At 46.8% G+C, this 23423-nt stretch overlaps 1 protein-coding gene across 1 annotated transcript; it reads left to right on the forward strand.

Annotated features, from left to right (window-relative positions):
* The first annotated feature begins 800 nt into the window (after window positions 1-800).
* On the forward strand, window positions 801-11874 carry LBH (LBH regulator of WNT signaling pathway). The gene is made up of 3 exons (XM_048078484.2): window positions 801-960; window positions 1600-1702; window positions 9367-11874. Exons 1-3 carry the CDS (start codon window positions 935-937, stop codon window positions 9568-9570), a joined length of 333 nt encoding a protein of 110 aa, XP_047934441.1. The 5' UTR covers window positions 801-934; the 3' UTR covers window positions 9571-11874.
* The last annotated feature ends 11549 nt before the right edge of the window (window positions 11875-23423 follow it).

Genomic DNA, 23423 nt, shown 5'->3' on the forward strand with positions numbered 1-23423 from the left:
AGGAAACACACGCACGTATGTATGTGTGCGTTTGTATACAGTCTGGGGGCTGGCAGAGTGGAAGTGAGAGTAAAGCTGCCCAGCAGAAACTGAACTTGCACCTGATAGTTTGTACACGCTGGGCAAATGATGCACATATCCAGTGCACAGCGCACGTGCATGCTCTGCGTTTGGAGGTGCAGCATGTTAGCTACCAGAAGCAAATACGGTTATGTGCTTGGTTATCCATTTTGCTGGTGCATCAGCATGAAACAACAGGTTAAACGAAGACATTCCCTGAATTACACTTGACCTGACAGCTTATGGCAAGATACTGCTCACACAAGGAAAAAATGGAGTGGATGCAGGCCCTCAGACCACTGAGCATCTTCCGGCGGCCCTGTGGCAGAGTTTCACCTCCTGCTGCCTGCAGTACTCATGCGTTCCCGGGCAGTAAATGGATTTGCTGCATCTGTCGCCTCCTCCTTGCTGCTATCGATTCTTATTGCCTTGCTAAATATAGCTTGGCCTCCTGGAGCTTCTTCATTCTGACTTTCTTTTTTTCTTTTTTTCTCCGGTTAAAGGTACCGCACACAGCAGGTGGTTTGAGGAGCAGGGCTGGATGCCCACTGCCGCATTTATTTTACAGATTTTACACAGGAGCCTCGAACAACCGCGGGCGGGCCGTGCCCGGGTGGGTGCCGTGCTGCGGCCCCTCCACGCACTCGCGAGACCGAGAAGCAGCGGTGCGGCCACGCAGCCCCCCGGCCCCCCCCGGCTTTCCGCCGAGGCCATTCATGAAATGGCGGCGTCACGCGGGGGGCGGCCGCGGGCCGGGCCCCGCCCCGGGGCTATGTAAGGGCCGGGGCGGCCGCGGGGCGCGGAGCCGCGCGGGGCTGCCGGGCTGCTGCGGAGCCACCGTCACCACCCCGAGGGCGGCCTCCGCTGGGGCTTCATGTCTGTGCTCTGCCCCCTGCCCTGGTGAGTGCGAGCTTCCCAGGGGGCGGCTGCTGGGGTGGGGGGGGGGGGATGCGGAGCGTCGCTCACCTGCCGCCGCTGGCTGGCGATGTGGCAGCGTGGCGTGATGTTTTTATCGTGATATTTCCATCCCCGGATCCCCGGAGGGGTGCAGGGCCCGCTGGCGGCCGCGGTGTGGCACGGCTGCGCCCGGCGGCCCGCGGGGGTGCGGGCCAAGCGGCCCCGGCGTGACCCGGAGCGGAGCTTCAAAAAGGGAACAAAAAACCCCCTCAAACCAATGCTTGTACTTGCTCACTGTGCCCCCCTGGGGACAGAGCTGGAGGAAGCGGAGTTAAAAAGCTGCCTTGCTGCTGTTAAAACCTCTCTAAGTATTGTTGAGCCGTGCTGCTGGGGAGGAATGGGGAGCGTTGCTGGCAGGGCGCAGGAGGTGGAGCACCTGGTTCGCTAGGTACGGTGGTTTTTCCATCCCCTTCCACAGGCGTTGGCAGTGTGGGGGGGAAAACACGGCCATACAGGAAGGAAGGGACCAGAAATAGATTGCTGACGGCCTCTTCTGCCTTCTTTATTTTTCTGACGTTACTTAAACCTCGCTTAGCTCTTCTGACATCCTCAGGTCATGTGAACGCTGTCTTTTGTTTCCAGCCCCGATTATCTGAGATCAGCTGAAATGACTGAAGTGATGATGAACACCCCAGCTATGGACGAGATTGGGCTAAGCCCCCGCAAGGACGGCCTGTCGTACCAGGTGGGTGCTTCATTCGCTGCTTCGGCAGCAATCCCCTAGGGAATCGCTTGGGACAGACAGCGGGTTTGGTCTGAGGTACCTTTCTGTGGCCTTATCTTGTAGCAGGTCGTTTGGTGACAGGAATCCCGGTACAGAGTTCTTCCTTTGCAGTTGTGACACAGCCTGCACAGAGGCAGTTGCTCTAAGTGTGCAGTCTAAGGAGGTGTGCTGCTGTACGCTTGCATATTTATGCCTGAGAAATGAGCTGCAAGCCTATAGCAGTGCACCGGAGCATGAAATCAGCTGAACTTTGGGCCATAGCTCAGGCCTCCGGTAGAAACCAAAGGTGCAGAGGGGAAAAAAGAGCATGTGTTGCTTTTTTGTCAGAATTCTGTGTCTGAATAGTGCAAGTTATTTTTTTTGCCTGTGTGGGGAAATAGCTGTTCTGCTTTAGTGCTTGAGTTAGTGGAAAGCGTATGACCTTGCCTTCCTCCACTACAGAGGGAGTGTGTGGTAATGAGAATGGCTGCTAAACCTGAAGCAATCGGGCTGGTCTATGCCAGATGTTCAAACCGCTGTCTTAGTGGGTCACCATGTGAAGAAGTCTAACCAAGTCATATGAAATGTTTCTATTATCCAAATTTTCCAATGAGAGTCAGTCTGGGTGCCTGGCTTGTTCTAACAGTTGCTTCAGTGAGGTTTTCCCCTAGTGCTAATGACCTTGATTAGTCTGTTTGGATGAAGTAGGAGACGGGCCTCTTTGGTTTTGAGTGGATCATCTGAACCTGAGAGCGTTTTGAGTCATATATGCTGATAACTCATATCTATGCAGGGCTTATGCATCTTGTATTCCTTCTCTGAAGTAGTCTAGTTATAGATGGCTCTTTCCAAATGCCTGCAAGAGCTGGTAAATACCTGGTAGTGCTCTGCTTTGTTGTAAGCCAGACTGATGGAAGAAAGGGCAGAGATATAGAGGGCAGATGCTGATAAGGCACTGGCAGTGTGTGGGCTGTGGCTGAGGGTTCTGCCTCTAAATCAGGTTAGTGTAAAGAGGATTGAAGAAATGGCTGCGGCCTTCCTCTTCTGACTGCTAGACTGAAAATGTCACAGTGCAAAGTGAGCTGGTTGGAAGCATCCTTCAACAGTTGAAAATTGAAGTTAGAATAGCAAAGATAAATCAAATGTAAATGGTACTGTGAACTCCGTTCTGTCTCAGGGTTTGTCACTCCTTGCTTAATCCTGCTGATGGAGAGCATTTGGTACATGGAAAATTATATGCTAGTCTGAGGGCTGTAGTGTAATAACTTAAAACCAGACAGGGCTAATAGAGCATGACCGCTCCTGCACTGAGGATTGGTCTAAGCTGCAACATCTTCTTTCACTCATCTGCAGAGCTGGGCACTCACAATGTGTGATAGCCGTTCTCTATTAGAAACCAAAAAAAAGTAGATCCAGACTGGGAGAGGCAAGCTGTTAGTTTCCACAGTGTTTCTTGTTCTAGTAGTAGAACATGTCATCTGTGCAGTAAAGTAAATACATCAAACTGAGGTTCAAAATGTTGCCCTTCGGGCTGTGCAGAGCAGGGTCTGCCTGAGGACTGGTCTTTAGGGTGCTTGCAGTGAGCATGGGTGCTGCTGCTACCACCACATGTGGACATGAGATTATTTGGATCAGAAGAGGTGGCACAGAAGCTTTGCTAGAATTGTAAAGCAAGTCAGTATTTGCTGGAGACAGACGTGACTTGCAGACCATGCTGTTTTAAAGTATTTTTGTTTTCCAAGCAAAGACCTGGAAGTAAACTGAGGAAACAACAGCCTCCAGACTATAAACTCCAGCAATCTGGTTCTTCCGTCCTGTGGAGTTCACTGAACTTCAGGGCTCCTGGCTGTCTCCTTAGTTATTTTTCTGAGGGAGCTTGACTTGTTTGCTTTTTCCTTCTGCCTCTTCCATTCCTTGCCTCTGTTCATAGTCTGAAGTGTCTATTTGTCTAGACATCACCTGAAGGTATGCACCCCCCAGTAAAACTTCGTGCTGTTCTGTGGGCTGACCATTGCTGCTCTTTAAGCAATGATCTGAAAACCCAAACTGCAGAAGCCTCATACCTGTGATAACTGAGTTGCCCATACAGACCTAGTAATTTGTATGCAGTTTCACTTGCAAAATGCTTTCTTGGCATAGTTACCTTTTTCCAGTTAATGTGCAAGATGCTTGCAAGCTGATGTGCTAACTTCAAAACCTTTCAATATAGAGCAGTTTTTATTCCTGTATTTGCAAGACAAAGTTGCTCTCTGGGCCCTCTGAAGATGGTAGATGTGAATGGTGAAATCTGGGCATGAGTCTCAGAGCACAGGGAGGCATAAACAGAATAGAAGATGCAGATGAGGAGATGATGTCATGCTGGGTCTTGTGCCTGCAGTGAGGAGCTATTTCTGGATCTTTAATAGATATCCCATAATTCCCAAGGGACTGCTAAACAAAAAAACCAAACCAACTCATTGAAATGCAGCTGATGGCTCAAGATGCCCCTGCTACAAACAGATGTACCTACAGAGGGCTTTTTTGCCTTCCTGCCTGGCAATCTCTGAAGGGCTGGGCCTTTTCCATGCCAGTTGGAGCTAATGTACTGTAGTAGAACTGTACTGTATCACTGTTGTACTAGCAACAGGTATGCCTGTTCTCTGAAAAGCCTCATCAGCACTATGCCTGCTCGTCCTGTAACACTATTTTGCAGCAGCGTGGATGCTGCTACTGAAATTAAGGCTGGCTTAATCATTTCACTGAACTGTTGTTAAAACAGTACCTTCACCTAAATCCCACCTTGTTTCTTGAAAGTGGAACTGGTTCTGAGCACAACTGAGAACGCTTTGCCCAAAGTGTTTTACACAAATGATGTGTCCTAAGCTAAGCATGATACTTTGCAGCCCAGCTAGCTGATCCTGTGGGGCCTCAGGCTCCCTTTTAAGGGACTGGCATGTGGAATCTGAGCTTGCCTAATGCAATCAGCTGGGGTTTGGTTGTCATGGGGAGCTTGAGCTCTTTAAGTCATGGTCACATCATGCTGGGATCTGTCTAGGTTAATCACAGCCACAGTTAGCTGCAAATTGCGTCAGACTGACTGAATCTAGGTAAATAGGCTTACTACTTCATCCAGTGTCCATGGCAAAAGCTTGGGGTTTCTGTCTTGTTGGGGAAAATTGGTGTTAGTGAATGCAACCTCTTCACCAGCCCCTGAAGCACTGACTTTCTCAGGAGCTGTGGTGCTCAGTGATGAGGGACTTGAGCTGCATCAGTGCAGAGAACAGAGATGTACACCTAGCTTCCCAGCTAAACTAGGGAGATGGAAAGCAGTAGTACAGTGGATCTGGATGCAAAAGCCTGCATCATGAAGGGACCAACCTGGGGTCTAGCAGAAAAGGATGGAAGATAAGATTCCTCTTGTTAGCTTGTAAGGTGCTCCTTATCTGTGTAGCCTTGGCTTCCCCTGGGGAAGGCCTGTGTTAGAGCTGGTGCTTGCCGCTGTCAGGAGGTCTTCAGACTGGGCTGCAGAATTTGATAATGACAACTGAGCTTAGGATAACTTGATCTTCCACTGTACGTTGCACATTTGATGCAGTTACTAGACAAAATCCACAGGCTTAATTATTTTAGGATGAATTAATGTTTATTCCAGGTCTTGGACTTTAACTGAAGGCATGAGCAAGATACGGAATGAGCAGAGCCCTAACTATTATGTTCAGATCTACTCTCTGTAAAAGAACGTTCTGCTGAAATTCAAACTGAGGACAAATAGCTAATCATAACATCCTAGTGCATGTTTTTTCCTCCCTCCTTGATGTCTCATTACTTTGGAAAATTATGATGCATGAAGTTTCCCTGCCACTGTCCCCAAAGACAGGGCAATGTGTTTGTGACTAGGGAGTTGTCATAGCTCATAAACCTGAGTCACACTGTGTGCATACTAGATGGAGCTTGGTTTCAAGTCATGACTACTGTGTGAGTGAAACTTAGCAGCATTACTTCTTGTAACTGGAAAATTTCTCCAAAAAGCACACTGAGATGATTTAAATATTTCCTGGAATGAGCTTGCTGTGCTTCTTAATGGCAGCAGAGTTTTATTTCAATAACTTAACATTAGAAATCAGAATTTTGACTTGATGCTGCTAAAGAGGCACAAAACTTACCTTTTAATATTCAAAGGAGTGGTATGTGTACATCAGGGCATAACCTGTACCTGAAGTGATATGCTTTTCAGTGCAGACCTTCATGTCTTATGTTAGTAATACCACAATGAGGTAAAGCTTTCCACCAAAATGGTAACTTAATTTTGAAAGATCTTACCTTAGTCTCCCTGAAGCTGAAACAGTTTTCAGCCTGTATGGGTAGGGAGGCAAGCATTTTAACTCTTTGTATTGGTATGAAGCATACATTCGAATCTACGAGTGTCACTTGGATTATGGTAGCTCTGAACTAATCTTCTTAATTGTCTGACATCTCTCCTGCTTTTGGTGTTTTTCCCTGTGAATGCTTAGAGAGGGTATGAGCCTCCCCAGGGCAAAGGGAACTTTCCGTTCTTGTTGCCAAGACTTCATTCAAGGGTAGCAGAGTTAGATCATCTGAAACAAAGCAAATATGATCTTCAGAAAATCATTTCAAGCTTTCATTTTAAATACTGCTTTCACTACCCTTTCCATCCTGAAAGACAGCAGTTCCCAAAACATAATCTGGAGAGGCTTGTGAAGACCAGTCTTGCTGCAAGCAAGAAGCTACACTGAACAGCATACACATGTGCTTATTACTTATATCTATAAGAAGACTCTTGCTACAGGCCACAATCTGGGACACTGCCACAGAACTGGGGATATACGGAAGCAGTTGCAGTACCTTATCAGGTATATACCTGACTAATACCACTGAATTACATCTGCACTTGCTTTTAGCCAGCCTTCCCAAACAACCAGTTGGTGGCTGTCATTTGTCCCCTATCAAGTAATACAAGTCAGCAGTAGGCATCTGTTACAGCTGTGTGCAAGGCAGCTCCCTCTGGTAAATGTGGGGGAGAAGCTAAGCCATCACTGCTGCACTCTCTGGGTGATGGGGAGATGAAAAGTCTTCCCCTCAGGTGAGTGAGCAAGCAGAGAGAAGCTTGCAGACAGGTTTTGTTAGGCAAGCTGTCCTGGCTGTTGTGTAAAAGGGTTCAGAGCTAGCAGGTCAGATCTGAGCCTGCTGCATCCTCACTGAGAGGGGGAACTCACTGCAAGTTTTTTTCAGAGATTTTTTTTCTTCCCATTGTCTAAAACTGGAGTACGACCAGATTCTGCATATGGGAGCAACAAATGCAGCGTGGCCCTGCTGGTGTGGGACAACAGAAAGATGATGCTTGCTGATCTTCATAAAAACAGCCTGGCAGCTCTGCTTAATTTGGGGCTGACCTAGGAGACTTTTCCATACCATTTCCCTGAATGTGCAAACAGTCTTAATCTGAAAACCACTTCCCTTCAGTCCTTGTACTTGGCCTGCAGTGCTGTCCTGCTTGTCATATGCTAGGAAATCTGCCTTTGTATAATTTTTCCATTGACTGTCCACACCCCTTGAAAATGCAGTTGCAACATCTCACTTCATGCTGCTTCTGTGATTAAAAGACATGACTTAGTGGAAAAAATCTTGACCTTCTTAGGTTTGGCCTGTCCTGCAACTGTTTGAGATAAGATTGTGCTGGTTTTTTATTTAAAAAAAAAAAAGCTGCACACCACATCTCAGTGCTGTTTGTTTTTTAAGGAAATGACTACTACTTAGTTTCTGGAAAAAAAATTTGGCAGGCTAGGTCAAATTGGAGCAATTTATTTGAAAATAATATGCTTAAAATGATACCAGTCAAAGGTTAGTTTAATTATTATACTGCTATTTTTCTTGCACAGGAGGCTATTTTAGTGGACATTATCAGCTTATATAACCTCATGAACCACACTTCTTTTTCCATTGCAACCTTCTAAACAATGTAATGTCAAGAGTATTTTTTTTTCCTGTCCTGAGTTTAGATAACTTGATGCTTAAGAGCCATCAACTGTATTTCCAGTAATGTACTGGGTGTCTGAAACTGTCTTTGGCCAAGTAGAAGCCACAAAGCTCCAATAAACAGTTACGGTCTCACTTATGCTGGGAGTGATTAATAGCAAGTAACTCATGCTGCAACACCCATATTAATGTGTCTGTGTTCAAAACACCTCACTTGCTCTTGTGCATGTGGAAAGCACGTGAATGGTGGGTGCTGTAGTGGGAACTGGACTCCTCTACCACTGTCCCCAGGACAAAGTGGCTGTGTGCACGGAGTCGTTTTCCTGAGTATCTGGTCCTGAAGTTACTTTGCCTGACTTTGTATCAAGTAGCAGTCTGGCCTTTTCAAGTTCATAACCTGGTTCACACAAAGATTTGGATTTCAGGGAGAAATATGGCTAAATACTAGAAGATTGAATATTAATGAGGTAATGGTGTGGTTAATAGCTGCTAGGCTGAAGAATAAGTTGATTGGGTGTTGTTCCAGTTTGAAATTTGGGTCAGGCTTTCCTAAGGTGGTGGGTACCTGTATGGTTGGCGTGAGGAGCCTGGTGCCTTATGGTTAATGCTTAAGGCTTCTGGACAGGGAACCTGCTTTTGCAGCTGTCCTCACCCAGCAGTTTTCTGTGTGAGGTATGGCTTGGTAACTGTTGGTCTAGGAGGGCATCTTTTTTCTGTTCACACTGCCATTTAGTCACACAAACCTGCTGTTAGCGCTCCACTGCAGTGGCAGACTTTCCTGTACCCGTATCTGCTTCAGTTTTTGGTGGGATCAAAGCCTGTAGTCCAGCAGTACTACTAGTGAGTGTGGGCCCTGGTGCTGCTGCTGGCCATGAGCATGTTTACCCTGGCAAGCTATGGGTGGGAGGGAAGGCTTAAGGTGTTACTGTGTACCTGAAGGGGCTGGAGACAAGGAGGTCCTTATTCTTTGAACTGGAGTACATAATTCCTGGCCATGCCACAGATACCCACTGCCATAAGGAATATGGTCCAGTTTCCAACCCTTGGTCCAGTCTCCAACCCTTCCACAAAATAAGTGAAATTCAGCAGAACGATACTTATGTACGGCAGCTGAAGCATGCAGAACATTGCCAAAATGATCCAAAATGCAGCCAAACTTCTTCAGGCTGGTGCTATTGCCCAGGAGTTGTGCCAGGCACAGGCCCATGTGGCAAGGGTCAGGACTCCTACAGTGCTGTGCTGCTCCATGTCTCCCTCCCCTTCTGATGGCAGTGCCTGGAGCCACAAGTCTGTTCTTGTGTGTAGTTTGGCCAGCAGCAGGAAATGAGATCTCAGATTTGCAGATTGAGATATCTCAGTTTGCAAAATCAGGAGCTCTCATGCAAAAGCTGTGGTGGAGGGGTTGAGGCTTTCTGGATGAATAACCAGAAGAGCAGGGGCCTGTTTGGTGAGCTCTATCCAAGTAAACGTGTGCCTTGGAAGAAGGCCTTTGGGCAGTGCTTGCTTCAAGCAATCAGATGTTGTAGGAAGTTGAGTAGTTCTTCTCATCACTTAGTTGTTTACTTTGTGTCCAGACACTAATCCACCCTGAAGACCAAGTTTCTTGAGAGTTGTTTTTGTCTCAGGCTGCTTCACAGCAGCTCCTCTCACAGACTATTTCTTGGCTCTTTCAGATTTTCCCTGATCCCTCTGACTTCGACTGTTACTGCAAGCTGAAGGACCGCCTGCCCTCAATCGTGGTGGAGCCAACAGAGGGCGATGTGGAGAGCGGTGAGCTAAGATGGCCGCCAGAAGAGTTCCTTGTGCAGGAGGAGGACGAAGAGGAGGAGGAAGAAGAAAACTGTGAAGATGCAAAGAAGGACAACAAGGAGCAATAAATGGCTTCTAGGGAAAGGCAAGGGACTGCACCCTTCTAAAGGAAGAGCCACACTTTTTCGAAAGGCTTTTTAAAGGAAAAAAAAAAAGACAAGTTCAACTTTGCACCTGCAAGATCTTAGTTTTTTGTATTCTCTGTATTGAGAACTGAAGCCCTCAGTGTCAGCAGACCTTCTGAGGAAGGAAGTGTCGCAGAGAAATGTTTGCTGTTCTTGAGATCATTATCTGTATTTTTCCAAGGTGGAGACAGCAGTGAAATTCCGAGCACGTGGTGGAGGGTGACCACACAAGGGATGCTGGAGGGGGGAGCATGGGGATGGAGTGTGGAGGGAAAGTAAGCACAGCAGTGCTCAGCTGTGAGCTGCCTCTGACCAAAAGCCTGAGAACAGAGGAGTCATCTCTCAGATCCGCCTTTCTTAAAGCTTCCATTTTGTGTGTCTGAAGGTAGAAGGGTGTCCATAGCGAAGCATCGCTAAATGCTCTACTGCTGAGGGGCGTGTAGCTCTCTCCAGTTCAGCACCTCCTAGAGTCATGTTGGAGTCATACATCCATAGGAGTAGTGGGCTTTTTGCTCTCGAGCCTGTACCAGTCACTTTCCTAAAGCTGGTTTTTCCCCCTCAGTTTGCCTTTAGACCTTTCGGTGCTGAACAGCTGTATTTGCAGGGTGATGTTAGGCTGCTGCTTGTCATCTCTGCTGCTGCAAGGATCTAGTTTATCTTGCAGGTGGTTAGCATGAGGTAGTGCAAATCCAATGTAAAGACACGTTCTGTTTGCAGCATGAGCTCATGTAGATTTGAACACCTTGGATTTTTCTCTCCTATTTGCCAAGGCTGCTGCTGTTGGTCTTGTCTTGTTTCTATGCCCAAAGCTACAGGGTGGGGATTACACCCGCTTGCCTTGGTGTCTGAGGCTGTAGGGTTTCATATCTCCTACTTGCTGCATCATGGGCTTGTGAGGGCTGGGTCGGGGGATCTCCTACAGCTTTGAATTGCAGGGCCTCTTCATACCCTGGCAGTACAGGGCGGGTTTGGCTGCTCCTGTAGGAACCTGCAGAGGGGGGAGTGCTGCCAGAACTGGAGGTAACCCAAAGGTTAGATACCAGATCTAGGGTGGAAGGGCGAGGGCTGCTGTTTAAAGAGTATTAGCCTGAGTGTCCTGAGATAGGATGTCTGCTTTGTGGCATGGGTGAAACATTTGTAGGTGTTTAATGAAGTGCAGATTGGTTTGCAAAGTCTGTGGTTGTCCTTATTTACCATATCCTGCTCCAAGGAAGAATATCCTGTCTCTGGGGAGGAGGCAGTTCTGCTGCCAAACAGGGTAACCCACTGTTTTCCTGGAAAGTGATGCTTTTGTGGCTTTGTGGATCAGCTCAGGGAGCCAGTTGCTCTTGGAATAGGATGAGAACAGTTACTACCTAAACCAAATCTGGAGTCACAGAAGAGGAAAAGAAATGTCAAGGCCTTAACCAAACTTTAATAATAATCCCAATGCCACCCCCCTTTGCTTATAACAGGTTTCATTTTTAAAATCTATTTGAACATGTGTATTTGTATTTTTAATACCTCATAAGTAGTTAAGTGCTGGTGGGGGTTGGGAACTACTTTAAAAATGTTGACAGGATTGTTTCAGTCTTTGTGTTTAAACATAATGGCAATAACTTATCAGCTCTGCATCACTCTTTCAGATAGATAGGAGTTTGGAGATGAGTTAGCACAAAGCAGGACAAATTCAGTGTTCCTACACTGCAGCTGGTCTCAAACCTAGTGATGCAGGTCTGATTATGCGTTCTCCTTGACTGTCTGGGTGGAAGGTTCATCACCGAATGGTCATGACATAATGATGCCACTTTCTCTGACAATTGTTTCAGCTGTTGTATTTGTAACACTTGTTCTAGTCTTGCTGTCTTAATGGAATGAGCTCGTACACCTGTATACCAGCCAGTTGTCCTATTTCTAAGTGTTACTCTGTTGGTCTCAGGCTGTACCACTAAGTCAAAAGCTGTATTTCAAAGATAATACCATGTTGCAGCAATGAGATGGCAATCCTTGGACTTCAAACCTGCTGTCTGCCCTAAAGACTTGTGTAGTTCTGTCTGCATCCTTTTTTGGAAGTATTGTGTATATTTCTATTTGTTGTTGAATGCATCTAAAGAACAAAGCACTCCAGTAAAAATCCTCCTGTTGTATGATATACATTCTATATTTCTGTAATTCTTTTTTGAGCCTCAGGGAGAAGCTAGCATTTTTTTCAAACTACATTTTTGTCACTGTGACAGTTGTAAATAAAGTTTGAAAATGCTTTCCAAACATACTGGCTTTGCTCTTACTGCTGGGGTGGGTTTGGATAGCCAACTTTCCAAGTAATGACCAGTGCTTGTGTTTCGGGTATGAGGGGTGCTGACTTGCAAGGCTAATGCAAATATCCTAAAGTACTCATATCTATCAGGTTGAGGCTGTCCTTTGAACATGGGGGCACTTGTGTTTCACACATCTGGCTCACCTAACAGCATGTGAGCCTGAATCAACTTGGAGAGTGAGGGGCAGTGTCTTTGCCTTCCATGTTTCTATAGTTGGTTGTTGCTGTGTGAATGGCTGCAGCAAATCAGTGTTCAATTTGCATTGTCCTGGAATTAAATTTTGTCTTTATAAATTTATAATCTTAAATTCATATCTAATCTGTATAGTTTTATCTATAATCCATATCTAACCCCTTAGCTGACCGCATGAAATTGTGGAGAGGTGAGGTTATTCTCACCTGTTCTTCTTACTGCTAATAGTAATACAGTACCTGCACATGTTCCCTGTGTATATTCTTACCTCCACTGAGCATCAAGTGTGAAGATGCCTTGCAATGTGTGCTTTTAGTACCTCAGCCAACTTATGTACACTGTCTGCTTGGGCCACTTTTGTGGGGGGTCTGCCTTGGCTGGAGGTGATGGTGTAAAGGGGAGCTCTTCCATGGTCCTTGGCTCCAGCTGTGATGGTCAAACTGGAACTTGTATCACCAAATGAAAATGAATTTGCTGCTGAATGGGTGACCCCGAGTTACCACCCACAATTAAGCTTTTAGGGTATTAGGACCCTTATTTGCATATAGAGCGAGGTTTCTTCTATGTTCTTCCCCTCCTCCCCTGGCCCCCAAAAGCAGTACCCTTGGTTGTCATTTACAGTTCAGACATTTGTTCTATTCACAGCTTTGCCCTGTAATTGCAGATGGTGACACAGTGAGTTCTGCACTGCTGCCCTGCTTAGTTCAGTCTGTTGCCTCTCCCAGATATTTGGTTTGTTGGTTTTGGTGTGTGTCCACTTCTGTTTGGCTTCACTGGAGCACCTAGTTATTGAAATACACTGAGTAGAAGAACTTTTGGCATCTACCTGTGCCTGCATTTGGGTGCAGCTAGGCAAAGTTATTGTTGTGCTGGAAAGCGAAGATAATTCACTATCACTACAACACGTGGGGAGCAGTGCAGTGTAGGCCCAGGTCCTGCTCTGGTGTAACCACACTCCTCCTTGCCTCTGAGCGAGAGGAGAATCAGCGTCACTGCTTTAATGCAAGTGCTCTGAGCTCTGGTCCTGGAAATCAAACATCTCCATGTAAAATGAGAGCAATCACTGTGCCCTAAATCCTTGCTTGAGAAGAACAACTCTGAATGTTAATGATTTAAATAAATGATGTCTTTTTGCTTGTGTTTGACTGGACAGGAAAGAAATGCTGTCAGGAAAGCAAAGAGCTGGTCTTGGGCCCAGTGGAAGCACCACAGTTTAATACCAATCTGGTATTCATGGTCTGAATTTTTGAGTAGACCTGTGTGGTGCCAGGAGTTGGACTAGGAGTTGGACTCAATGATCCTTATGGGTCCCTTCCAACTCGGGATATTCTATGATTCCCCCATAGCTGACAGGCATGCCTGCTATGTGTAAAAGCATCTCTAGATTGCTCTGCTGAAGTATGCATGAGGTGGCCAAAACAAAAATGAAAGCTTCTGAGTGGTGTTTGTAGTAGAAGGAGGAAAGAAGTTTCAGGCCTGACACCAAAGGGGGGAACTGAGCTCAGAGAAACCTGCAAACTGTGTCACTTCGCTTAGAAAATGCCTTGGGCTGGTGGTAGCACAGTTTCAACCTGCTGATGAGCAGAGCTGGTGAAAAGAAACGTCAGAAGAGAAAGAACACTGTGTGCAGCTGTTAGGTGCTACTCAAGGTCCTTGGTGGCACTGCACATGTCTGAAGGGTTGGATGTGTAGCTGGGATGTACCCTGTGCCTCAGTTGCCCTTTCGCGGCTCCTGGTGCTTGTTGGGGGAAGCCCAGTTGGAGGAAGATGCGTGCAAGGCTGTGGTTTGTAATGCTGTGGTGTGAGCTGAAGGCTTGGGGTGGTGGTTTGTAATGGCCTGGTGCAGTTTGAGTGCCAAAACTGAGGACAGACCAGCTGGGAAGTAGCCTGAGAGAAAGTCTGAACATTTATTTCTTCAAGTACGATGAGCCATAACCCTTGCTAGTGAAATATCATTAACAGAAATGACTGTGGTGGGACAGGACTGATAAATCCACTGGCCATCACAGCAGGCAGCAGTTACAAGTGAGGCACAGCAGCGTCAAATACGCTATTCTGAGAGAGTTGAGGGGTGGAAGCACAGAGCAGGGAGGGAAGCCACAAAGGAAACATGCACTGAGCACTTGTTTGCTGCCAGCTCTGTAACCACACACTGTTACCGTAGCAGCAACCATCAGCTTCATCTGATAAAAATAAGCAAGCAAGTCAAGTGTATGAGAGGGAGAGGATGTCAGAAGCCAAGCACGAAAATGTCACAGCAGCCTCGCTTTTATTTTCAACACTTCCTTCTTTACTCTGTGGTCAGCGAGCTCGGTGGCAAGGTATTTCTCACACAGCCACAGCCCTGGATCCTCCAGGCTCCCACTGGCTGATGCTTTTGGCTCTACATCCTCTAAAGTGAGGATGGATACAAGCTGTGCTCATGAAGGAAAACAGGGTGGATGAATTTCAAGTATTTTAAAATCTTCCCTACAGGTTGCCTGCATTCAGCAACCTGAGCCAGGCAGGTTGCAATCAGCTCAACTAATATTTGTCAGGCATGAGCCTTCCTGAGCTATGTTTGACAACTCTTTTCCATTGGGGTGGCTGCCAGAGCTGTGGCTGTCGGGTCTGCTGCTTTGGGTGCTGCCTTTGGGGGTGAGGACTGGCTCCCTTTCAAACAGTGCCTACCTGGGGACAGGGACGGTCACCTCTCTGCGTTGTGTGGGGTAGAGGTGAGCTGGCTGAGGTCAGATGGCTGTGCAGGCTGCAGTGGTGGAACCATTCACCACCTGCAAACAGCCCCAAGTGGGAAAACCCTTTGTAGTGAGCTGAGAGTGTCCTCCCTAGTTTCTTCTGGTAGCGTCTGCTGCTGCTGGAGTAAGGGGGTTCTGCTGCAATCTCTGCCTTGCTTCATCTAACAGCTAAACCTCTGTAGCTATTACTGACCTCTGTATAATATTTTTGGCCACAGCTCCTGTGAAGTATAATATTTAACTGAAGTGAGCACTCAGTGCTTTATAGAGACTTTTCATACCTTTCTTTTCCAACAAAACTTAGACACTTGTCTACATGGAAGGTTGGGTGAAATAGCAGTAGGTTTTGAGAAAACTTGGTAAGAAAAAATATCCAGAGCTACTGTTCTCTGGAGAGATGCTGTATTTGACTGAGTTTTGCTCTGAAAGCAAGTGAAAAGCTCCCAGCTGTAAGCACTAACACCACCTCACACCCTGGCACTGGGCTAGTCATGCAGAGTTGCCTTCATCTTAATTAATACCTGGTCATCTAGCCTGAGATAATTGTTTCATCTCTTCCTGTGCTCCGCAGAAGGAGATAAACACCACCAGAAGGTGATTAATTTTAATAGCCTAACTGGAAAGAATGACTTTATGGAGGTCCTCTGGCTATATCGTAAGAGAAGATGTAGATAACCAGGTAGTTTGCATGCCCAGCTCTTGAGTAACTGAAGCTAGGCTAGCTGAACCTCAACCCTAATTTTCTCTGTGCTCTTCTCTTGTTGGGTTGGTGTCTTCATGTGTTGATGCCTCTGTTTCTATAGTGTAAGGATGTCTGTCCACCCACAGCCATCCCTTCAGCATGAGCACAGTTGGCTGAGGTAGGCCAAACCCCATGAACTTCATGTTCTTCAATCACCACGAAAAAAAATAATAATTAAAAAAAAAAACAAACAGCATAGTGTTTGTGAAATAAGATGAAACGGTGAAAATACCGCAAATGAATGAATAGGGTATGAATGTGGAATGAAGATGGAGGGGGTAGAAGGAGAAACTGCAGGGACAGTATCTGCAGGCTTATGCCATTGGCATGCTTCTCATGCTGGCCTAGCTTCTGGAAGCCCTTCTGCCCCATAGCCATGTCCCATTTGGGCACACTCATACCCACATCTGCAGTAGATCCCATCGACTTCAGTGAGATTTAACCTCATGCTGAATGCTGGGCACGTGCTTAAGATGGTCCCTGAAGCACGAGAACTTTCTCCAGGTGTGGTCACATAACATGGACCTTCCTTCAGCCTCAAAAATGTGTGGTTTAAGCAGCATCAGTCTCCCTCTGGGAGAAATCAGTCTGAAGCATAAGAAAATATAAGGGTTTGTGAACTCGGGTGCGTTTTCTGAACTGTCTGAACCCAAATGTAGCTAGGGAGGTTCACAGACCCTTGAACTTCATGAGGCTCATCCTACCTGAGCCGACAGGAGCAGTTAGACTATGAAGATAAAATGTACTCCCCATCTTTTGGCATTGGCACAACTGGAGTGCCTGATTCTGGCTGCTCCCATGCTTCCACATATGTGGGCAGTAGATGGGCCCTTGACCACGCCATTGTCTTTCTGCATACAGCAAAACAAATGACGGACAAATACAATCTACTTGCCAGGAGTTCTTTGCCTGAATTATTCAGGAAGATTTGTTCTTTCCACTCTAATTCCTCATACTAAAATGTTGCCAACTGAAGTATTTCTCCTGGGCATTTTTCTGCTCTTGTGTTCCAGTCTAGATGCTGTTGGTGATGGCTCATCTGTGCAAGTTGGCTAGATCAGAGTCTTTCTGTGATTGATCTTTTAACCTCCTCCTTTGCTGGGATCTCGCAACCAGCAGTAGCAGACGTCCCAACAGGGAAGGAAATAAGGGGACCACCAGTGTGGCAGAGGAAACAGCAGTCTCCCCTGTTTCCTCACTAAATGCAGGTTTTGTAGCACCCTTTGAACCATTTTGTAGGATAAAGACCCGTGAGAGGTGGTAAGTAACAGACTGCCACTCACTCTCCAGTCAGCTGCAGCTAAGTGGTGATGTACGTGTAGTGAAATGTTCTCTGAGCAGGGAAAGACACTGTAAAAGCACAGCAGGAGAAGTATCATCAGTGACGATGGTCTTTTCAATTTGTCTGAGTTGATGCCTGCCTAGCCGTAACTAGAAAGAGAAGTGAGAAAATGCTGCCTCTGAGGTTTTATGTCATGTCCTGCCTGATGTTTGCTGTGCTTTGTAAAGACCCAGTCTGGAGCTACTTCAATGGAAATGATTGAGTGTTTAAAATGAGGATGTGTGGAAGTGCTTGCAGGTTTAGGGCTTACTTTCCTTGCTTAGCTGCCCCAGTCTCCAGACAAATGCCAGCCATGAAAAACAACTGCCAAAGTTTTGTCTGTGACCAAAACAGAGTGAAGGACCAGCGTGAGGATGGGTTACTGACAGGAGCTGATAACAAGCTGGCTTTGCTAATTACTGTTTTTAAAGTCCAAAGTAATTGGAAAAAATGACTAAAGTTACAGTTCACACACCAACGATGAGAAAAAAAAGCTGACTGGAATGTCTGAGTCACTGCCCCGTACACTCCTAATTATACAGAGATATATGGTTTATACACCGCAGTACCAGTGTGTGGAAATGCTTGGAGAAGCCTGCTGGCTAGTACCATGGATGTTGTTTCCCAGAAGATTTGAGGCTGGGTGGGATGATCCAGTGGGCTGTGGTACATTATCACTTTTTTTTTCCCTGTAGATGATGCCAAAAGGATGTCCTCACTGCAGGGTGGGTGCAAGCCTACCCTCCACTACCTACCTACCTACCACTACCTACCTACCACTTCAGGTGGTACCCACATAGGGAAGTAAACAGTAGCAGTGTGGTCAAGAGAAAGTGAAAGGAAACCTTAAAGGAACAGCTCTTCCATTCAGAGAAGCACCAACAGATCAGGCCTCTTGAAAGTTAAGCAACGCCCAGACCTTGAACCTGGTTCTGGGGCACCCTCTGCCTTGCCCCATTCACCTACCAAGAGGCCAACGTGCCTTGCATGAACTTACATGTGCCTGTATTCAGGGCTTGTGTCATCCCTTCATGTTTTCAGGATGCCACTCATCTCCTCAGACCAAATTCAGGCATCAGTCCCCGGTGCTGGCAAGCCTGTCCCTCTGTGTTAGTGAGGGAACCTGGTGAGGTCTGTTGCACATCACAGTGTGCCTGTGTGCTGTACATGAGCAGTGCAGCCATCTCAGCAAGAAGATGCTACGCCGATGGCTTTTAGACCCCAGTGCCCAAAGGCATCTCAGAAGGGCATCTCACAGGGCACATGGCTGGGACGCCAGTCTACACAGAGAAGCATAAAGATGTCCTGCCCCCCAGTGTCCTCCTGAGACGCTGGTACCAAGGTGGTAGGCAGAGTTCAATTGCAAAGGTAGTGCCAGCCCCTGTAATGGGGCATGCAGGTAGTACTTTTCCTGGATTACCTTTCCGCCCAGCTGACTGAGCTTTCTCAACAAAGCATGCAAGCAATTAAGGAGCTGAGACCTGATTAGGAAAAAAAATAATGCAGGGCTTGTGACAAGTAGCTGGTGTCTCGAGCACAAGTACCTGGTAAGCGTAAGGCTTTGGAAAAATCCAGCACGCAAAGGGTTAGGAGCTCAGTTGCATAATTCCTTTAATAAGTTGTTTTGTCATAAGCCTATATCATAAACCAGCAGGAGTGGAGGGAGGCAGTGGTGGCAGAGGAGGAGGACAATGAGGACGTGGACAGAAGGCTGCTTGTAACCTCCGCAGGCTGAGGAGGGCGAATGCCACAGGTCGTGTGCTGGGTGCTGACTAATGTCATTATCTATTTTTCCCCTTGTGAAGTGGTAGTGCCTCACCTGCGGTTTGACCTCATTCTTTCATTAAAAACATGTCCCCTCCCCTTCCCCTTCACCTCCTCTCCTCATCCCTCCCTTGGGATGGGAGGGATGCTCCTGGGTTCCCTGTGGGCGCAGATGGAGCGGTCAGGGTGCTGAGGGGAGATATCCATATGCATCTAGGAGGAAAAGGGGCAATTTTTGAAGTTTGTACCAAAGGTTTCCAGCATAGAGGCTTGTCTTCTCCCAGGCAGAACTCAAACCCTTCTGCTTTCTTCCACTGGGCATGCCACCAAAATTCCTCCAGCCCACAAGCAGAGGTGTCCAGAGAGGACAACCCTGCAGCTGAGGGTTCATTGCTTTTTGTTGTTGCTGTTGTTGATTTTCTTTTTTTTTCTTCTTTTTTTTTTTTTCATGGAAACTCCCAGAACAATGATGCATTAATATTTTTAGAACACCCAACAGAGGGGCTGATGCCTGCTGTTCCCAGGCACTGCTGCTGTCCCTGGGAAGCATCACCATCACTCCGAGAGGGAGAGAGGCATTCAGGCGTGGGTATAAGCAGGAGGGCTGGAGATGTGCTTGTGCTTTCCAACCAAGTCCTAGAAGAACAAGGGTAGTTAAAGTGGTAATGACTGCACATACAGGGACACACTGGTGCATGTAGGAACATCTCAGCACCCTGTGTTTGTGCAGGTGTATGTGGGACCACTGGGCTACCTTTGCTACCTGACAACGATTTCCCCATAGTGCATGGTGCTGGCAGGGGGCGCAGGGTCTGCCCTGTGTTTCCTAGGATGTATCAGAGTATGTCAGGACTAGTTTCTCTTGGGTAAAAAAAATAACAGGCTTAAGTGCCATAGGAAATGACCTGCTGCTTCTGCTGCTTGGGGGGGGGGGGGGGGGGGGGAGGGGGGGGGAGTGTAATTGTGTCCAGGAGGTGTCTGCTGCCTGCATTTGGGAGTATGGGTTTGCAAGTCAGGGAATGAAGCAGAAATCATCAAGAACCAGCTGGGGATGTGGAAAGGGAGGAAGGCTTCAGTTTAAAGGCTGGCTGTGTCCTCAGGAGGGTGTGCGGGGGGCTGATTTTGAGATAACACCCAAGGGTTATGTCATGAGTGCTGTCGCACCTGTAATTGCCTCCTTAGGAAGAGGCATGAGGAAAAAGGAATAAAAAGAGAACTGGGAAATTCTTGAGATTCTTTCCGATGGAAAAAATGTCCACTTACTGCTCAGTGTTAACAGCAGTGGACACCTGTGTTTAACTGCTGAGTGGCAGGCAGCAAGCCAGAAGCAAACTTGCGCTGCACCCAGGCAGGTTTCTGTGGCTGCCTCCTCCATTACCCCTCATCTCCGTGTCTCATGGCCGTGGCGAGGCTGGTGTCTGTGCTCAGCACTAGGACTGTGCCATGGGAGCTCAGCTGGCAGCATCCCTGGGTCAGGAAATGCCTGCAGCCTCGCAGGGTGCAATCATGCATTCCTCAGTCAGACTGTCACTGTGCTTCCCTCCCTCTACCTGCCTCCCCCAGACTTCTGCTTCAGTCAGTACGTGGAGTGAGCCCTGGTGCTTGGTGTTTCGCCCGTGTGGGAAGTTAGGAAGGAGGAAGAAGTGAGTTGCCCAAACCTGTGGGGTGAGTCAGTGGAAAAGCGACATCCTGCTGGGTTGTGTTCCAGTGCTCCCCAGCAGGCACATGCAGGGCCGTGGTGTGACGTGATGGGTGAGCGCTGAGAAGCCTTCCGGCCCCCGTGTTTCCTCAAGCTGGGGGTGCCTGGAGTCTCTGCTCCGGGGTGAAATGCCTCTGTGAGTAGCAGGGGCATTTCGTCTCACGATGCTGGAACACAGTCCATCATGCCTGAGCCATGTGCTGCTCACCTTTGCCTCCAGGGAATGCCAGTCTCTTCATGTGCTGCCTTTGTGACATTGCTGCATGGGGATTTCTTAGTCAGAAAAAAAAAGTTCCTTCTTCTCCCACTGCCCCGTCCATCACTCTCACTGCTAATTCCCCAATTTTGCAACAAGGAAACTGAAAATCATCATGAAGTTCAGGTGAGGTTCTAAACAGGCTTTCCTCTGCTCTCTTCCTACCTTCTCCCAAGTTCTTGTCCATGAACAAACACAAGAGTTTCGGGAGCAGGGCCTCCAAATATTTTGTTTTCCAGCACCTGTTGAATGTCAAGGTGTTGGTAAGAAGCCATTGCCATGTGATGGTATGGACAGTGCAACACCTATTTCCCATCCTTCATTTCTCACTCATTTTCTGTGTGGTCTTGAGCAAACTGCTCACCTTCTACATTAATCTCTTAATTAATGCTCCATTTCAGGTTAATTTCTACTTGTAAAGAACAGAGATGATAATAATGAATGCCATTTGTAAAACGTGCAGAAATGCACACAGAGATGATCAGTGACTGCTGGGCATCCACCTCTGGTGACTGCCGAACACGTACCACGCTTTGGAATAGCTGTGTTTCATCCATTAGTTCTATTGCTGCTGCTTTTCTTTTGTGTGGGTTCATGATAATGCCACTGAGATGTTTTCTAGCTAGTTCTTGCAGTTCTCTGAAAAAAACTGTCCATGGGCTTCAGGAGGAAAAGGCACAGAGCCCTGCACTTTTAATGTAAGAGCCTCAGCCAAATGGGTACCTTAGAAAGAGTGCTATGTAAGAGCTAGATAAATCTATGAATGTGAAAAAGGAGAAAAAAAAAAGAAAAAAAAAGATTGTCATCTCCCACAGGTGCCTCTTTTTTCTGGGATGGGACCCAAACTGTGTCCAAGTGGAAAATGTGTTACTGATATCACAAGATGCTGTGCCTGACCTCTCATTCCTTCTCCCAGCAGAGACATAGCTCCTACTACAAAGCAGTCCTTTCTACACACAGGTTTCTATGAGCAAGGTCATATTTTTTGCTAATAAGGTTGAAAACAGTGCGAGTTTTTGCTAGCATTGCTGTGTCATTTGGGGAAGTGATTTTTTTTCTCACGTTTCAGCTGACCTCCTGGAAGGAGTGCTTTCCATTGCTTTCCATCACACAGTGTCACTTTAACTCTTCTTTAACATTTTAACATTCAATTAGATAATGCTTTTCCCCAGACCAATCCACTAAAAGTGTCCACTAAACGCTGCATAATTCAGGATAATTTGGTGCCTGTAATGATACAATTACTCTTCAAGGCTCATTTACTTTAAGGTCTTCAGGCTGTAAAGCATGTGAGTGTGGTTAGTTGATTTTCAGGAATGCCTGCACTCTGGCAGGGCTGAAGAAGGAACCAAAAAGAAATGACTGCAAATTCAATGACATAGCAGGAACTTCATAGGCATTTCAACACAGAGATACCCACAGGCAAAGAAATTATAATTGTTCAGGGGAAATAGGGCCTTGCCAACTCCTACGATTTTATCAGGAGCTTTGTAATTTCTAGAATGTCCTTAAAAGCCCAGCTGCTGGAGTCATCCCATTGTCAAAGAGTCTCGGTTTCATTTTTAATGAAAAGGAACATTTCCAGCCTCTTCCTTCCTTTCTTTCTTCCTTCCTTCCTTTGTTCCTTCCTTGTAGACACTTGTGCTTGGCAGTTCCTGGCCCGTGCACTTGCCTTGCAAGGAAGCAGGCAGCCTTCAGTGATTCCAGCCTGGAGCAGGAGATTCAGCGGCTCCACCCTTGCCCTTTTTCTTTCTCTTCTCCCCATATTCTCCTGTGACTTTTAGTTCTCCAGCTTGCAGGGGCATTGTCAGTCCTATCACTCATGAATGCTTGTAGCTTTGCTGCTGGCCGTGCCAACTACTTGTGTGTTGTCTTTGGGTAATTCCTGCTGGGGCATTCTGCTCTGTCCAGCCCAACAGGGTCTTACAGTGTAGGTGATGGCCACATCAGGCACGACTCTGTCCCGTGTCCCTTCCACCTCTCTGTGCGGTGGCTTAGTCCGATGGGCATTGCCTCTCCTCTGTGTTTCCATCCAAGTTCACATCCACGGGGGCATCACAGCTGCTGCCTGTGTCCCCTGGCCTTGGCTGGCACCCAGGCGTCACAGAATCATAGAATCATAGATTTGATGCTAAAAAAGGTACAGCAGTCCAACACCTTTCCTGTGCTACCCTTGTGCCAGTGGGTCTGTGGGCACAAAGGGCTTTGTGTAAAAGCCTTCTCTTTGGAAGCTATGCCCTTCATGTGAAGACTAGCTATGAACCCATTTGCTCTTCTCTATCTCAGCGAATTCTCTCTCTGTCTCCCTGCCTTAATGATTCTGCCAAATGTTTGGATTCATAACACAGCAAAAATATCTTACTGAAAACTAAGTCAAGTTTTCTGCAGAAAGCCCAGTGTTTTTCTGTCCAGTAACTGCATGCTAACTCCAGGAACAAAACAGCTGCTATCCTTGCATACAGACAGCTGTCTTGGAATTTAAAGAGGAAATGAAATGAGGAAAGGAAACAAAAAATATTAAAGCATCGTGTAGAAAATCATGTGAGAGGTATAGAGAAGCAGAAGTTCTCATTCAGTGAGGCGTTACATGATTACTCAATAGGTCAACAAATATTACAGGTGAAATTCTAGTTCCTCTGCAGTTAATTTTCAAGATTTGGAGGCTGGATCTTTCTCACAGAACAAGCTTTGCATATGTATGTCATTTTGTTTAAAATGCCTAATACGCCTTCATGCTGGAAAGCTGGGAAGGGACTTTTTATTAGGGAGTGTAGTAATAGGACAAGAAGT

The sequence above is a fragment of the Anser cygnoides genome, chromosome 3 (assembly GCF_040182565.1).
Source record: "Anser cygnoides isolate HZ-2024a breed goose chromosome 3, Taihu_goose_T2T_genome, whole genome shotgun sequence".
In the NCBI taxonomy this organism is placed as follows: Eukaryota; Metazoa; Chordata; class Aves; order Anseriformes; family Anatidae; genus Anser; species Anser cygnoides.

Coding starts and splice junctions, on each gene's coding strand:
- LBH (XM_048078484.2), top strand. CDS start 935: ATGTCTGTGCTCTGCCCCCTGCCCTG. Junction 961..1,599: donor GTGCTCTGCCCCCTGCCCTG/GTGAGTGCGAGC, acceptor TTTTGTTTCCAG/CCCCGATTATCTGAGATCAG. Junction 1,703..9,366: donor AGGACGGCCTGTCGTACCAG/GTGGGTGCTTCA, acceptor TGGCTCTTTCAG/ATTTTCCCTGATCCCTCTGA.